Here is a 17049-nt window from a genome sequence, read left to right on the forward strand (position 1 = left end):
ATACTCTTTCAATCTCATTTTATATGATACATATGAATGTATGTGATATTGAGGTTAATCCAATATTTATTTTTATATAACAATATAACTAATGTAAATAAAATCAAACATTTCATAATACCCAGTGCATATAAATTGAACCGGAGGAAGTACCTAATATAGAGATGATTACAGCCAATTTCTTTCGATGATCTAATTTACAAAATAGCTAGCAAAATGTGCAATTTGTATATTTAGGTATAATATACACATTATATATATATATATATATATATATATATATATATATATATATATATAATATACATAACCAGAGTAATGTTTTGTATATTTTAGCTAGCGGCCGTAATTAATTTGCCGACGGGGCAAAAATGGGGAAAAAGAAGAAGAACCATAATAATATCAATAGCTGCAATACTTAACATTTAACACCACCTAATTTGGAGATTTATGGCCTTGAGGCAAATAGGCTTTTCCAAAGAAAGGCTCGCATTAGTAACGTTGTTGGAGTTCATAGGCTCACCTTTTCGGCCCAATGAATGAAAAAGGGCAACTACTATATGATTCCTTCACAAAATATGTTGGCTAACGCTTCATTTATTTTCATTAAGATTAAGACGTCTGAATTTGAATAACGGATGATTATCCCGATTAGGACGGATTGATTGGCTTCCATAAATCGGCTTGTTGGTTCCATAACCAAATGCAATATCACCTTGACAAATATATATGTGGTGATGTGCACAATTTTCTGTGAGATTGGGCTCTAGCGACTCCTAAGGTGTAACGCAAATCTTTTTGACTGGATGGAGGATAAAGCCCTTTTCAGGGATCCAATCCATTAGAGATGTCAAATGGATGTGTTGTGCTGAATTTGAGCGAGTCAAAATGAGTGAATTATTGATCTGTCCAAAAGTTATTTGGGTTTAATTATTGGTCATAACACACCCTGCTCAATTCTTACTAAGTTTTACTCTTTTAATTTGTTATTTTATAAATTTTTAATACCTAATAAAATTTTTTATTATTATTATAGTTATATATAACATATTAAATAAAAAAAAAATTAACAAGAGTCAATTTGAGCTACATATTAACTCAATTTTTAATAGACTAAAATGAGTTTGAACTAATAAATAACCAAGTTAACTTGAATAAGTTGGTCGGATTAGATGGATTGGGTTAATTTTGCGACTTCTAATAGTGGATACAAAACTACGAATGCTGAGAGAAGGTGGTCCAAAGGGCTTTTTAAGATCCAGCATAGTGAAGGCGATTGATCGGCTCCTGCAAATAGGGGACCTCTCAAGCCAGCCCATTGCCAAAAAAAAGTTGTTGGTTGTTAGCAAGGGATGAGGAAACAGTTAATTCCGTGAGGAAATTGTATCTAAGAATATGCATCATAATTGGAAAGAGTGGCCTTATGTTTTCCAGGAAGGATTTGGTTGAGACAAATGGTAGGGTAAACATATACAAATCTGAATTTATTCAATTAGGAAATTCTGAATTTATACAATTGGAGTTTAATTATACAAATTTTGGATAACTATAGCTATGTATATTAATTACTGAAAAAGGTCTGCGGCGAGTGGAAATTAACTTAAGTTATAGCTATATATATATTAATTAACTAGTATATGTTTGCTAATTCGTGTCATTTTCCCTTTTATTTATTAATTCATTCTATTTTGATTCGTTCAAATTTGAACAAACCCTTGTTCGACACCTCCAGTTTAAATTGGCATATAAGAAATTATATTGAGATTCGAGAGGAGGAAAAAAAATGTATATTGTATAAAATTAGAGATGAGTTCAATTTTTAGGCAAAGTTGTTTAGGGATGGGTAGAATGAGACATTAAGTGAGAGTAAAAAACAATGAACTTCTTTTTTTTTAGTCTGTTTCAAAAAAAACAATTCTTTTTTTTTGTAACACCTTTTCAGGCTACAAAATTAAAGGACATTTTTGTACGTTTGACATAATTTTAATTTAGGACCACAAAATTGAATTTTTTTTTTTATTTTCTTAAATTCCGTGCCAAGTCAAACCAAATCATTCTTTTTAAAACTAAGGGAGTAACTAACTTCACAAGAAATTATTCTCCTCTCATTAATTTTCTTGAATATCTTCAATACCTTCTCTTTCTTCTTTCAAACCAGAACATGCATAATGCAAAGTACTTTTTGCAATTGAGGGATGGAGCTAGCACTATAGCCTTCCTATCCTTTGTAAGAAAACATTCTATCATACTTAAAAGTCATTAACACGTACCATTCAATAATTGAAGACTTTCTTTAATGTCCTCAATTATTAATGGTTACCTAATTTACATCTACAACTAGTAACTAAAACTATATTCCATGATGCCAATTAGGAAATTATTTTCAAGAATTTATGAAGTTGCGGACTTTTAATTTATTAATTAATGATGTTGAAATTCGATTAGGTTGTTAGCAAGTAGTTAGTAGTAGCTAAATAGACAACAAATATTGGGTCCTGGGACAAGGCAGCTACTTGTGAATTGTCATAGTTAATTAATTAGTTGTTCATATCTCTCAATTTACGTGATAAGTTTTCTTCTTTATGTAGAGTATGTCAATATATTCGACAGAGATAGACACATAGACCGGCCCTCATTAATAATATTTTGTGCTGCTTTCATTAGTAACCACCATAAATATGAAGCATTATTTTATATAATACTGCAGCCATAGCATGATGACAACGACAACATTATATGCAGTGTAATCTCATAAATATTGAGGTTAGAAAAAAAATAGTGTGTATATAAATCTTACCTCTTTACGTTCTGTAAATTCACGGGACTTAAGTCTCGTGCCTCGAGGCTTACGTCTCGCCCTGTACTGCATAAAATATTTTATCTTACTCTCCGTCTTTTAAAATACTAATTAAAACACTATAAATAGTAGCTATTTTATTATATTACGGATAAGTAAAAATAAATATTTATTTTTAATATAATACATGAATAAAAGTGAACGAGAGGAGTAGCATTTGAAAATCTCGTGGATATGCTGAATTATGAGAGAGGAAAGCATAAGCCTTAAGCCACGAGAAAAGCCTCATGGGGAATTATAATATTGGAGTATTATATATATATATATATATATATATCCTCCATTAAAAGCAATGATCATTCTACAACCCTTAAATTGAATTTGGTACACTTGTCACAACGTTAATGCATGAGAAGTTTAGTATTTGACACGTAATTTCTGTTATAAATCAATTGACGCATAATTATTAGGTTATGTTTGGCCTCAAATTTCCAAATATTTTTATCAAGTTATTATTGAAAGAAATTTTGGTGAAATTGCATCATGCGTTTGACCCTATATAGAGACATTGTGTTTCCTTCTAGAAAAAGAAAACCCTAATTATATTTAAAAAGTCAGAACAAACATCCAACAAATAGTCCCGCAAATAATCTTCTACTACAAACATTTTTAATGAATTTGGAACTAGGTACACATATAAAGCTGATGTCTACTTGGCATGCTTTAGTACTTTTTTACCGTATTTTTTGTGACAAATCAAGAATGCAAATCAATTCCCATACGTACAATAATAATTACCCCAAGAAAAAAAAAATCCGAAAAGTATTCTTGATGGTCCATTTTGCAATTTGGCATTACTTGCTTCCAAATACTTTATGAGTACTCTATTTGCTACTTGGGACCAGCAGCCTTTAATTGGCCTTTTTCTATTTATATATTCGTATTATTTATCTTACTCCTATTTGTAGCTAGCAGCATCATAAAAATTAATTTTGTTACTTATATTGTGTTGAACAAATCGTTAAGATGCTTTTATGAGAAAGTGGTTACATTGTGACAATTGCATTTTGGACATCAATTAAACTTCTAAAGGTAGTAAGTATCTTCTAGACATGTTTGTTTTTTCCCCAATATTTTGACATTCAAAAAAAACAAATTAAATAGAAAACATTATCCAAAGATATGTCGTTTTTTTTTTTTTTGAAAAAAAAAACTAGAATATTGCATTACTATTATTTAGTCCATATGGATGCCGTCACGCCCATGAAATTAAAACATCCAAAAAAGTAAGAAAATGAGGGGTGCAGTGAAGGTAGTAGATAGTGATAAGAGCTGGATAGCGTATATGCAACTCAATGTTGGCCAGCTGAAATGAAATAATACATCGATCTAGTGGCAATGGAATATATGCCCACAAAAAACAAAATTAATGAAATAAGACTAAAACAATAGTATTTCTTAATTCCGTGTATGTATATTACTTTTTTTTTAGTATCTATCGATTTTTTATTAATTATAATAATTGCATGTTAATATAAAACTCAAGTGTTAAAAACTTCAGGAGTGATATAACTTGCACCACCTCCCAGTTCACCTGACCTTTCTCTTTCCTCTTCTTTGACTCTTTGCTTTTGTTATTTACGTAACCGTCTTTTATTCTTTACGTTTCAATTTACTATATGATATATATATAGTTTGATCGAACATTAAATTTAAGAAATATAAAAAGATTTATAAAATTTTAAAACTATATTTAAAATAAATAAAATTTTATATAAAAAATATATCTTTATAAAATTTTTTAATCAAATAAATAAGATTTAAATTTGATAAAATATTGAGAATTGTTATTAAATATTTATTAAATAAAAAATTTATAGTGGCATCACTTTTTGTAAAACTTACTAAAAAGAAAAGTGTGTTACAAGAGATGAAGCGAGTAGTAAATTAGTAATAGGAAGTAATAATACCCACCCTGATCTCCTCTTTTGTCAACTCTCACGCTCCTCAATAACATTATACTACTATGATCTTTTTAATCTTATGCAGTTGGTATCGATAAAACTCATTTATATGGTAAGAATGATTAGTTCTTGTTAATCCTTCATCTTTATTTTATTACGCTACTGAAAATTCAAGACCTTTCGTTGAAAATAAAGAAAACATCCATCTCATCTATCACTGAGGAAATAGATGAATTTTTCCTTTTAAAGAATAATTCAGCAAAGGCCTTTTTGGTGTTATTCCATAGTTCTTTTATAAATAAATAAAAAATTCTTGTGAAAAAAGAGTATAAAACCCATTAATAGTAACTATTATTACGACTATTAGTATATTACTCACAACTCAAGCTATTTCCACACTAACAATTGGATGAATAGGAGAATATATTATATAGGTTGAACTCATTGGTGACCCCTTAAAGTTGACATCAATTTTTACCTAAATATCTTAATTAAGTTTTGTTCATTTTAGACACTTCATGTTAGGCCCCGCTACGTTATTTTGATATTTTTTTGACAAAAATTACAAAGTATATGTATTACACTCGTGATGACTAATTAAAAGATGACATGTGATATTTGGGTATAAAATAATAATTAAAAGATAAATTATAAAAAAGTTAAAAGTAAAACTATTTTTCATAAAAAAATAAAAATAAAGTTATTATCTAAACTCCCACCCCACCAACTTGCCCAACCTCTCCTTCCCTGAGAATTCCCCCCCCCCCCCATAACCATTATAACTCCATTACCAATGATCATCATCAACTCCACCGTTAAAAAAATCATATAAAGTTCATGGATAGAATTCAAGAACAAGAAGCTATACAATACATTATATACCAAAATGCTAATAGTTGTTAACCAAAAGAATTGCAATGAAAAAAAATATAAAATGAATAGGTAAAATTTGAAATTAATAGACTAAAACGGTAGCTTTTAATTTTATTTTTGCAAATATAATGAACGGAGTATTGGATTAACAAATTTGTATAATCGTTGACGAAAAAAATAGAGTGTTGGTCAAAATTTCTTAAAACTCAGATCTTATTTCTTCTCTAGATGAACTTCTTCTTTCTGTTAATTTTGATTAACATGTTAGATCTATAATTACATTGATATAATAACATATTGAGATAAAATCTTGAAGAGAATAAGATAATAATGGTAAAGATTCGTTAATAGTAGAATACTAAATAGAGAAAATAGAGAAAGAATAAAGAAGTAGAAAGATGAAGAAGAAGAAGGAGGAGGACAACAACAACTCAGTGGAATACCACAAGTGGAGTCTGGGGAAGGTAGAATGTACGCAGACCTTATCACTACCTCATGGAGATAGAGATGTTGTTTTTGAAAGACCTTCGACTCGAAAGTCACAGTTCCAAATACGAGAGAGAAAAAAAAAATATATATAGCATAAAGAAAAAAGAAAAAATTAAAAAATAAAGAATAATAAATAAATAAATAAATAAAAAGTAAAAATAAAAATAAAATGCAATGCAAAATTTACAAGACAAGAACAATAACTATATCAAAGTACTGCATTAATCAAAGTCAATAGCAACACAACTATAAAGGCACGCCTAGACCTACGATCACCCTAAATCGACACACTGTAAGACACTATTCTATCTCTAGTGCCTTTTACCCTAATCCGCGACCTCCACTCTTTTCTATCTAAGATCATGTTCTTGGTAATATGGAGAAGAAGAATGAGGAAATAAAAAAAAAATAAAAAAATGATTTTTTAGGCTTTTCACGCGTTTATTTGGAGTGAAAATCACATAAGTTGCCAAGTCAGCAAAAATATCAAAATGACACAGTCCAACCTTACCTTAAATGTTCAAAATATTTTACTTGAGATGTCTAAATAAAAATTGGTGTCAACTTTAGAGAATTATCGATGATTCCGCCTATTATATATCCCTCTCATTTACATACAAACAAAGATGTTTCCTTGGTATAGAAAAATCCCTTACTTTTGAAAATGCATAACAAATTTGAATTAATCTAAATTTTAGTAGGGATAAATAAAAACAAGAAAAAACAGAGATGCTTCCCAGTGTACTCTAGTTCCCCAATCCCACTACTACTTTTTATCTCTTCTGTATCACCCTTTAACTTTCCCGCTCTCCCTTCTCTTCCTCTCCATTTTCTCTCTCTCATGCTTCTGCTTTTTTATGTATGTTCTTATTCCACCTGTCTGAATTTCTTCTTCTTTTTTGTTCTTTTCTTCAAAAAATCCTTGGACTGGTCTTTCTTTGGAATTTACCTTAAAAAACTTCGACACTACCATTTTCTTTAGCAGATTTTCAAGAAAATAAAAAGAGATGAATACTAGTAATAGATTCCGACAGCCTCCGCAGCCCAAAAAAGTTCCTTTGAATCCTCAAAAGGTGAGTTGTTCTGGTTTTGAAAAATTCTTCTCTGAATGTGCAATAACTTTGATATGCATTAGCTGATTATGCTAAATTATTGTGAATTCTTTTCTTTCTTGTCCACTTTCCTTCTTTTTCTTTTTTCTTCCTTCTTTTGGCCAATGTCTTGAGTTGTGCAGTATATGTACTGACAAAAGTTGTCATCTTTGGATCCAATTTCTGAATTGGATGCTTTACTCATATTCTCAATAACCCTTTTAATTACACATCCTTTTATCTTATTAAATTGACTCTGATTTTTTTTTTATTGTTAAATCTAATTCTTGATAGGAGAAGAAGATGGAAATACAGCAAACCAAATTCTTATCTGCAGAGAAGCCCAGAGTTAATCGGCGTCAAGCAGCTAAAGAGAAAAAATTAGCCTTACTTCAAGATGTATTGCCATCTCAATTAATTTTTCATTTTAATTCTGAAAATAGTTTCCATTTTTGTCTTGATCTCTGAAAATTTTCCGATTTTTCGCGTTCGAATTGGCAGGTTGATAAGCTAAAGAAGAAGCTGAGGCATGAAGAAAATGTTCACAGAGCTTTGGAAAGAGCTTTTTATAGACCTTTAGGAACTCTACCCCGCCTTCCTCCTTATCTTCCCAAATATGTTAGTAATTATGAAATTGTGGTTCAATTGAAATTTTTAATGATTTTTTTTTCGCGTAAAAATATTGGACTGGTCTATGAATTGACTTGTGCGATAACAATAATGCAGACATTAGAGCTTCTTGCTGAAGTAGCTGTTTTGGAAGAAGAGGTGGTCCGGCTTGAGGTACAGGCTGTTAATTATAGACAAGGACTCTATCAAGAAGCAGTTTCCACATGTTCAAGGAGAAATACGGACGATAATCATTTGTCTGATTTATGCTCTCAGTTACCTGGTAAAGTTCCTAAGCCAAGACATTCAAGATCATTTTCCATGAGTGAAGTCAATCTCGGGTCATCCGTGCCACCACACTATTCTCTTTATCTAGATAGGAGTGCTTCAAGTAGAAAGTTGTTTTTAAAAGAATCAGTCTTCGGTAGCTCGAGAATTAGCTATGATGTAACATCAAATAGCAGACAAGGTGTTATGAAGAATTGCAATGACTCATGGATAGATAGCCTAGGAAATGAGAATCACTCCGCTGATACTTGTACTAAGGATAAGCCATCTCCAAAGAAGCAAGTCAAGACGATAAAGACCTCGTTAATAAAGCCTCCAGTTAAGCCTGAATCAATCAGCAAAATAGCAGATGTTAGGCTTCAGGTATATATCATTAGGCAACCAGCAAGAAAGTTAGCATTTGAAGCTTCACATGGCAATATGATCTTATTATAATTCTATCTGTTCAGTGCAGGGTTGTAGAACAGGCACAAGAGAGCTATTTAACTTCTTTAGATGAACGAGAATTGGAAGCTGAAAACACAGAAAACAAAATATCTGAAGACATTTTAAAGTGCTTGTCTAGCATCTTGTTTAGGTTGAGCACATCTAAAGGGAAGATAGCAAATCCAGAATCTTTTCGCTCTTTAGGAGCAAAAGTCTTTAATGAAAGCAATGGGGAAAGGGAGTTGCAAGATCCGTATTGCATCTGTCCAGAACTCAGGAAGCAAGACATTGGAGAATACAGATATATACTCAATATAGATGCTAACTCTGTTAATCTAAACCGGAAAATGAATGCTTCATTTCTGATTCACAGACTCAAGTAAGTTCCGGCCATCTATCATTTTCTAGTATTATAATTAAGGAATCGATATATTTGCATGTACTTATCGTGTTCTTCCATTGTGGACATAAGGATTCTCCTTGGCAAACTATCATCTGTGAAATTAGAGGGTTTGATTCATCAGCAGAAGCTAGCATTCTGGATAAACATATACAATTCCTGTGTGATGAATGTAAGGGGCCTATGTTTTACCCAAAAATTCTAGTAATATTTATACTCGATTTAAGCTATAATTCCCTTTGTAATGAATCTGTCAGGCATTTATAGAGCATGGTATTCCAGAGACTGCTGAACAAGTTGTATCACTAATGCAAAAGGCAAGTTACTCTGTCATTACAACCCATGCTTCAAACATTGCTGATGCTACAATAATTGATCCATTAAAACACGTTTCTCCTCAATGAAGTTGTAATGGATCAGTTAAAAGTACATGGGGTGTAGGTTTTCCATTAACTTGCTGAATGAATTTCATCAGGCAACAATTAATGTGGGAGGGCATTTTCTAAATGCAATCATGATTGAGCACTTTATCTTGAGGCTACCGTACCACTTAAAATATGTAAGTTACCTTTCGATATTCCTTAATCTGTTCTGCAGTTGTGTGAGGTTAGAGCAATTGTTTTTAAATTTGTCTTTCATTCAACAAATTCTTAAGCTATTTTCCATCACTTGAAAGACCTGTTCAAAGTCAACAAAAGACAATGAGCTGAAGGTTCGGAGCGTTTTTGGATTGGAGTGGTCTGAACCTCTTGTCACATTTGCACTCTCCTGTGGAAGTTGGTCCTCCCCTGCAGTAAGTTCATCGACCATTTACATAACCTTGTCAGTTTTCGCAAAATCATAGGCTTGACAATTCATTTTCCTGAGCTGGAAACATCAAAAAATATATCTTTCTGAATGGCTACAAACAGAAATCAGGTCATTTCACTAATTAAGAAGTAAAAAAGCGTAATGGTTGAGAAAAGAATTCTCGCAAAATTAAAGAATGTGTATAATGAGTCGATCAATCATTCATCTCCTGAAGTTCTCAGAGGTTTAACCTCCCTACTAACGTAATGTTTCAAGTCTCGATATTATGTCCAGCAATGCTAATTATATGTTGTGATCTTTTCCATACTGAAGGTGAGGGTGTACACTTCATCTCAAGTTGAGACTCAGTTGGAAACAGCAAAAAGAGATTACTTACAAGCAGCAGTTGGTATTTCAGCTACAAATAAACTCATTATCCCCAAGTTATTGGACTGGTATCTTCTTGATTTCGCAAAGGACTTGGATGCATTACTAGATTGGGTGTGCCTCCAGCTACCAGATGAACTTAGAAATCAAACTATGAAATGCCTCGAGAGACGAGGAAGAGAACCCCTTTCACAATTAATACAAGTAATGCCTTACAATTTCAGCTTCAGGTACCTCATACACCAATAAAATATTCTCATATGTCTCAGCTTGCACAAGTTCCAGAGTTGTGCACAAGTCTATACTAGAACAGAAGACATAATACAAGTATAGGAACTGTGAGAAGCACAACATTTCAGAGGGAAGTGTTTATGGAACAAGTGATGGTCATTGATATTGTTCCAGATAATAGTATAGGATTGTAATAAATTCAATTTATGAAATTCTTTGTTTCCCTAGGCCCCTAGAGTTAATAAACTCGACGAGATCATTAGCTTGAGAGTAAAACAAAAATGTTGCTTGCTGAAACAGGATGTGGAATCAGAGTATATGTAATGTGATTACTTGTAGAGTAAAATTATGCAGCCAAGGTTGTCTCATTCAACTACACTATTTTGGTCAGTGCCATTGTATATTTACTGTCTCAAATTTGTTTTAGTCAGCTTTTTTTTTTCTTTGATTGTACAATTTTCAAATATTTTACAACAAAATTTGTGATCTCTAAGCTGTAGCACTTTCTTTTTTTACATATTAAGTTTATTTCAAATAAAAATAGAAATGGAGAAATTAGATTCATCAATGCTGTTACTCTAAATCTAGCGATTTGTCTTAGGATGGAGTACACAGTCTAGCTTGAAAAGGTGCAAGTTGGACGTATCATACAAAGTCGGGGATGTTAATTAGACCCTTTTTGGTCTACAATTTTTTGTTTGACTTGCTCTCCTTCTCCTGCACTGCTTTGGTTTATTCAAATATGCTTAGATTATCTTAAACTTCACCTTAAGTATATACTACAAAATAGTTTTTGTTTGACTGAACAAAAGATACAAACAGGTAAAATGAAAGAGGTCACAAATGGGAAGACCGAAATTGAACTGGAAAACACAAGGAACAAATTTGGCGACAGAGGAATCTTAAAGAGGTCATCTTGTGCAGTTATAGCAAACTAGGCACCATACTAACATATATGCTTCTCTTTTACACAGTGGATGTAACAACAATTATACTCTATGTAATTCCACAAGTAGGATCTGAGGAAGACATAGTGTATATAGACCTTATATAGGATCCATAGGAATCGATGTTTACAAGGAGTAACATCTGTGGTGAAAATAAACATGTTGATATTCAAAAAAGATGTATGCAAGGAGAGACCATACAAAAGAACACCCGCCCCTAATAACAAAATTTTTGAAAAGAAACTAAAGGAATACTGATAGCTGGAATTAGTTGCACACGGCCAAACTAAATAAGGGAAAACACCAGATGGAAAAGGAGGAAAGGAAAATATAATGTTGAGGGAACAAAAGAACATCAGATACAAAATGGATGATTACACTATGTACAAACAATTGCACTATGCTAATACCAACACCACAACCACCAAGCCCAGAATTTCCGAGGAAATTTTGTTTCAACCAGTAATTTCAGCCAAATGGAGAGGGAACAGGAACCACAAGTGCATCAGATCTTTTAATGCTACCCATACCACAAATAATGCAGCCAGGTGATGACAGAGCAGAGAATTTGGCCCCACATAAATCACACACATCATAACCAATGGTTGACAGACGGCTAAGCGTAGCAGCACAGAACTGGGATGGATCTTCTTGTGGATCAATTGACTTGTTGGACAAGCCCCTTTGAACACATATGTCAACCAAGCTCCTCAATTCGTCTTGCTTGCCTGGAGGTGCCTTAGATAATAGAAGTTCAAGCATCTGCTTGGAATAGCCATAATTTTGTACATCCATGTTCCTCTTGATAGCTGTTCGAATACAATTTATCCTGTGCTTAGCAAGAAGAGGCAGTGAACCCAAGTGTCGAGACAATCGTGCCATTTCATCCTTTGCACTGATTGCACTTGGGCCCTGAACTCTTTGCAGTCGGCTAATTTCCTGCAGCAAAGCGACAAAGGACTTAGTGGCCGTTTGACCATGAATATTTTTTACTTATTTCTGGAGTTGAATTCCGGAAATCATGTTTGGCCATAAAATTTAGGAAAAATCAGGAATTTTCCAGAATTTGAAAAACACCAAAAAGTTGTTCATTTTTTTCACTCCAAATCACTCCAAAAAAAAATAATCAAAAAACAACCCCAATTTGTATACTTTTTTCAAATTTCACAATTTTCATGGCCAAATTGGACCCATCCAAACAAAACAAGAAGTTAAATGGAAACCAAGTGATATTTGCTCAATGTTGCTGTTGGCTAGTAAATAAAAGGTTCTCTTCTGCAATGAAGCTTAAATTTCTACTTAAGTCACCCATACACAGGTCAATACATCTCCCTTCCGGCTCCCTCTCTTCTCTTTAATCATCCTGTCTGTTTACAAAGACTATCTCAAACTTATTCCTGCATATGCCGTAGGGACAAAATAAAACTAGCTAATGAGTTTGCTGCATTAAATTCTAATGCGGAAAATTCTATTGAAAAGTTGAAACCAACAGCATTTTGGAATGAAACACAAGAACGTAGGGGAAGCGTTAGCTAGACTCCCTACTTTTCTTATAGGGCTAATTGCACTTTTTGTCCCTTGCATATTCCAAATTTTGATCCTTGTGTTACCTGACTGCACATATTTAACATTCTAAAACTAAGAGTATAGTTGTGCACTTTTGGTACTTCCGCTAACAAATCTCTGTGAATATTCAATCTTAATCTTAAGGCTATGGGTATTGTTTCCATCCACTTGGTGAAGTAGTCTATAGTGGTGATAACAAAATGGTTGTTATCTTTAAATATTAAAAAGATGTGAATATCTGTCCTCAATGTTAAAAGAAATGAAGCTAGCTACTTCTATTAGGAGCCGATTAGATTTACTTGATAACTTCTAATGCAGTATACTACAAAGAAAATATGTGACATAAACTAATAGGGACAGAAAAGGAAGATGGTAAAACAAAAAAGCAGAGACAGAGCAATTTGGTAAAGGATCACGTACCTGAAGCAGAGTGACTGCAATTTTGTATTGAGCACATATTGTAGCTTGAGCTTTTATGTCAGCTCCACGAGATTGATCCTTAGCCAATGCTAAGAAAGCTTCATCAAAACAGGATAATGCATCTGGCAGCTGATTTTGCTCAAGATGGGCAAGACCAGTCTTGAAACAAAGCGGCGCAGCAGCCCCACGAGGAACCTATGACAAAGAAAAATGCAAATTGTAAGAAAATGATGAGGATTCTGACTTGGACATATTTGACCCCAAGACTTTCAACTGACACTAGTGCTCAAGGACCTCCTCACTGGTTCTCAGTAAATCCTTGTCGTATTTAGTTTCTTGAACCCCCATGTGGAAGGAGAAGGTTTTCAGAGAAATTTAGTTTCGAAAGATAATTCTGTTGTACATAATCATATATCAAAAGTTCATAGGTCTCCCTAGCTCAACATCACTTTTTCTTTGGCAGACTTGTATAGAAATTCTTCGCTTTGGAGCATCATTGCTCCTTGTCCCTCTTGGCAGTGCGATTTTCCTTTTAATTCTTCTAAAGTGAAGCACAAATGAGCATATCAGCAGCTGCGGGTTTGGAATATCTGTCTCTTGTCTTTTGTCAGACAGTTAAGTAGAATCCACCCATTAAGAAGGTTGAAACCCTAAGAATATACACCTTAACAGAATCACTATGCTTGTTGCAGTTAAGCTTAATTATCTATCTTCTTAACCTTTGACTTCAAATTTCTTTTCCCTAACCCATCAATTGTTAAATCCTGATTTGCAATGAAAAAATCCAAAAATGAAGGGATTTCTTGTAGTACTCAATTTTCTCAGCATCCTGGTATGTTCTAGTATAAGGGATTTCCCTTCACCAGGCCAATTCAACCATACACGAAATTGGTCAAATTAGATTTAGGTAAGCTAATTGATTTTTTGAAAGCACACAAATCCATATCCAAGGTAGCATTACATTTTCTCTTACTAGAACGCTCGATATTCAACCATGAACTAGTGACAACAGATCACTGAACATGAGTAATTAAGGGTGGGTTCTGAGGCTTCACTGTACCTCCTACACTCCAGTGAATCAGAAATATCAACTAATAATTGCTTAACGACCTCACCAACTAAGTGAAGAATCTGATGTAACAAAACCAACTCTTAGAAATGTGACTAAGCCAGCTATCTGTGCTTTAATTTTACAGTTACCGTGAACCCAAAGTAGTCCTACAAAATTATTCATGCGCTATTATCAACATGTATGGCATTCAAAAGGCCAATTTTCGCTCTTATGTGCCAGCATTTGCACATAGAACAAAATGTTAATGATTACCATCACTCTTCCCGTTATTACTAATGATCCAGACAAGTTCAATATGAAGCAGGAATTGGTCATATTTTGGTACCATCAATTTCCTAACTACTTAAAAGAGTGGAGAAAAAAACCTACTTGTCCAGGACGCACAGCTTTTGGAGGAGAAGGTGGGCGTGCAGAAGGTTGTCCTGAACCTGGAGCTTCAAGAGAACTGAGATCAAGAGGTTGGTTGGACACGGGAGGTTTTGACATCTGAACATGAGGGTGCAGACCAGAAGGTTGAGTGAAGGGCTGCGGAGGAACACCACCTTCAGGAAGACCTACCACATCAACTGAAACAGGTTGTTGAGTAGCTTGAGGGGGAACACCACCATCAGGTAGACCAACATCAGCTGCAGATGCACTACCCTGGCTAGGTTGCATTTTAGTGGCTTCAGCAACTTGAGAATTTTGATCCAGCTTAGAAAGGTAAGTCCCAGGAGGAGGCAATGATGCCGCAACCTGGACGGATGATATAGTATTCTGGAAGAAGTCCTCCGGAATGGGCCCTGCAGCAACTCCAGCACCCACTGCCTTAGGATCAAGATTCGGCATAGATGCAGATTGTGTCAATGAATTTGTTCCAAAAGGATCAGCAGGTGAAGAAACCACTGGAGCTGTGACTGATCCATTGGTTGCAGAAGAAGGTTGAGGTACAAGGAGGCCAAGTTCTGGGGCTGAACTAGTTAATGACTTTGTTCTACTGATCGGCAGGCCCAACTGTTTTGTGGCTTCTTTTATCTTGTTCACGTCCACTGTAGCAGATGTCACAGGTTTGTCTCGAATTCTAATGTGTAATTTTTTCGTTTTTGATGTTTCTTCTTCATCACTGCTGGTACCATCAGCAGCAGATCCATACAGTGATTTCTTGAATTCTTCTTCTGCTTTTGTTTGCTCATCTACCGCACTAGAACTGGAAACTATCTTGCCAAGGCTTTCTAGTCCCATTAACATTTCACCCTCAGGCAACCCTTTAACCTGGTTAGCTGCCGATGTAACAATAGATTTTTGAGGCCCATTTGCCTTGCCTTCACCATTTTCAGCTTTAAATGCCTTCACCAAACTATCTTCTCTCACTTCCACAATGTTACCTCTTCCTTTTATCAAACCTAGGTAAACACCTATGTGATCCGTGACAATTGATGGAATTGTACCATCATCGGTTCTCATGTATGGCATCACCTCAGCAGCAAGCTCCCACTGAGGAATGCTCTTCAGATTGGTTGGTGTCTTGATCTCCCAATTACCACCACCCCATTCTGATCCTTTAGGTACCATACTTTCAGCTGCAAAATTTGCAAAGATACCTTGTGTCCACCCAGTTGAGCGCACCCTAAGGATCCTTTCACAATATCGTCGTAATTCTGAATCAGCACTTCCATCTTCTAGTTTCTGTGCTAGTCGCCGCATAGCACTTGGGTTAAGGTGGCATATAAATAGGTCAAACATGCTTTCATAGTCTGATATGACTTCAAAAGTTTCTTTCGCACTGTCAAACTGAGCATATCTGCAATCATATTATAATCCCATATAAGAATGAATATAAAAAGATGCTGAAACAAGATATGTGCATATCAATTTCGCACGAGTCTCCCGGGGAGTTATCTAAAAGTTGGACATGTAAAAGTATTGCATATATAAATTTAATTGACGATGTAGATGAAAACAAACTGCAAACATCACCAAAATAGAAATTGTATCTTATTAATTCACAACAGACCACTTTTCCAAACACATTTTAAAGAGCATAATCTCCACCATGGTCGATGATAAAACAGTTATAATTGAGCGACACTCAAAAGTAGCAGCATTTTAAAAACCAAAAAGTAGATGCTACTGTTGTCACATGGGAACATTAGTTACACCCTGAACCTAGTCTCACATTTCTGTCATATTACCCATCCTACTGAATCAAAAACATGTCACACTATAGGTCCGTCTCAAATATTTGGAACAAGATACCTCATGTAGTTCAATACATAGGCAAAGAGGGCTGACATCACAAAAGTAATGGGATGTACCCTGACAAAAACTTTTTATATTTTGATCAGTCAAGTACCCTACATTAAACCAGAGGAATTGTTGACCAGCAAAAACAAAAAAGACACGAAAGACTAAGATATCAATTCGCGTGACACAAACACATATATTGAGCACGTCACAAGAACTAATAAACAAGTTCTATATACCGTTTATATAGAACTTATATGCACGGTTTCTTGCCACCACAATAATAGATTTTAAATTTCATAAGAAAAAAAGAAGCAGATGTCACTAATAAATAGAAGTGATAGGAAAAAATCTACTCATGTGCAAAACGGTTATATAGCTGAGAAAATATTTATTACATGGCAAATAGTAGTAAAGAGAATGTCAAGCTGCAAACTGTAGGAAAAGTCCAAGCAGGTCTAATACCAAAGCCAGAAA

At 34.1% G+C, this 17049-nt stretch overlaps 2 protein-coding genes across 2 annotated transcripts in view; one reads left to right on the forward strand and one right to left on the reverse strand.

Annotated features, from left to right (window-relative positions):
- The first annotated feature begins 6776 nt into the window (after positions 1-6776).
- LOC129874595 (uncharacterized) lies at positions 6777-10823 on the forward strand. Its single transcript, XM_055949900.1, has 10 exons — positions 6777-7196; positions 7509-7613; positions 7716-7832; positions 7941-8474; positions 8561-8916; positions 9010-9109; positions 9195-9254; positions 9413-9496; positions 9614-9730; positions 10060-10823. Exons 1-10 carry the CDS (start codon positions 7131-7133, stop codon positions 10360-10362), a joined length of 1842 nt encoding a protein of 613 aa, XP_055805875.1. The 5' UTR covers positions 6777-7130; the 3' UTR covers positions 10363-10823.
- Positions 10824-11434: 611 nt separating this feature from the next.
- The window catches only part of LOC129873627 (uncharacterized), a 30170-nt gene continuing 24555 nt past the window's right edge, over positions 11435-17049 (reverse strand). Inside the window, exons 22-24 of the mRNA XM_055948755.1 lie at positions 14719-16129; positions 13278-13472; positions 11435-12230 (exon numbers count right to left, since the gene is read on the reverse strand). Of these exons, the coding sequence (XP_055804730.1) occupies positions 11760-12230; positions 13278-13472; positions 14719-16129 (2077 nt within the window). The 3' untranslated portion in view covers positions 11435-11759. The remainder of the gene's footprint in view (positions 12231-13277; positions 13473-14718; positions 16130-17049) is intronic.

Source organism: Solanum dulcamara, chromosome 11 (genome assembly GCF_947179165.1).
Source record: "Solanum dulcamara chromosome 11, daSolDulc1.2, whole genome shotgun sequence".
NCBI classification, from domain to species: domain Eukaryota; kingdom Viridiplantae; phylum Streptophyta; class Magnoliopsida; order Solanales; family Solanaceae; genus Solanum; species Solanum dulcamara.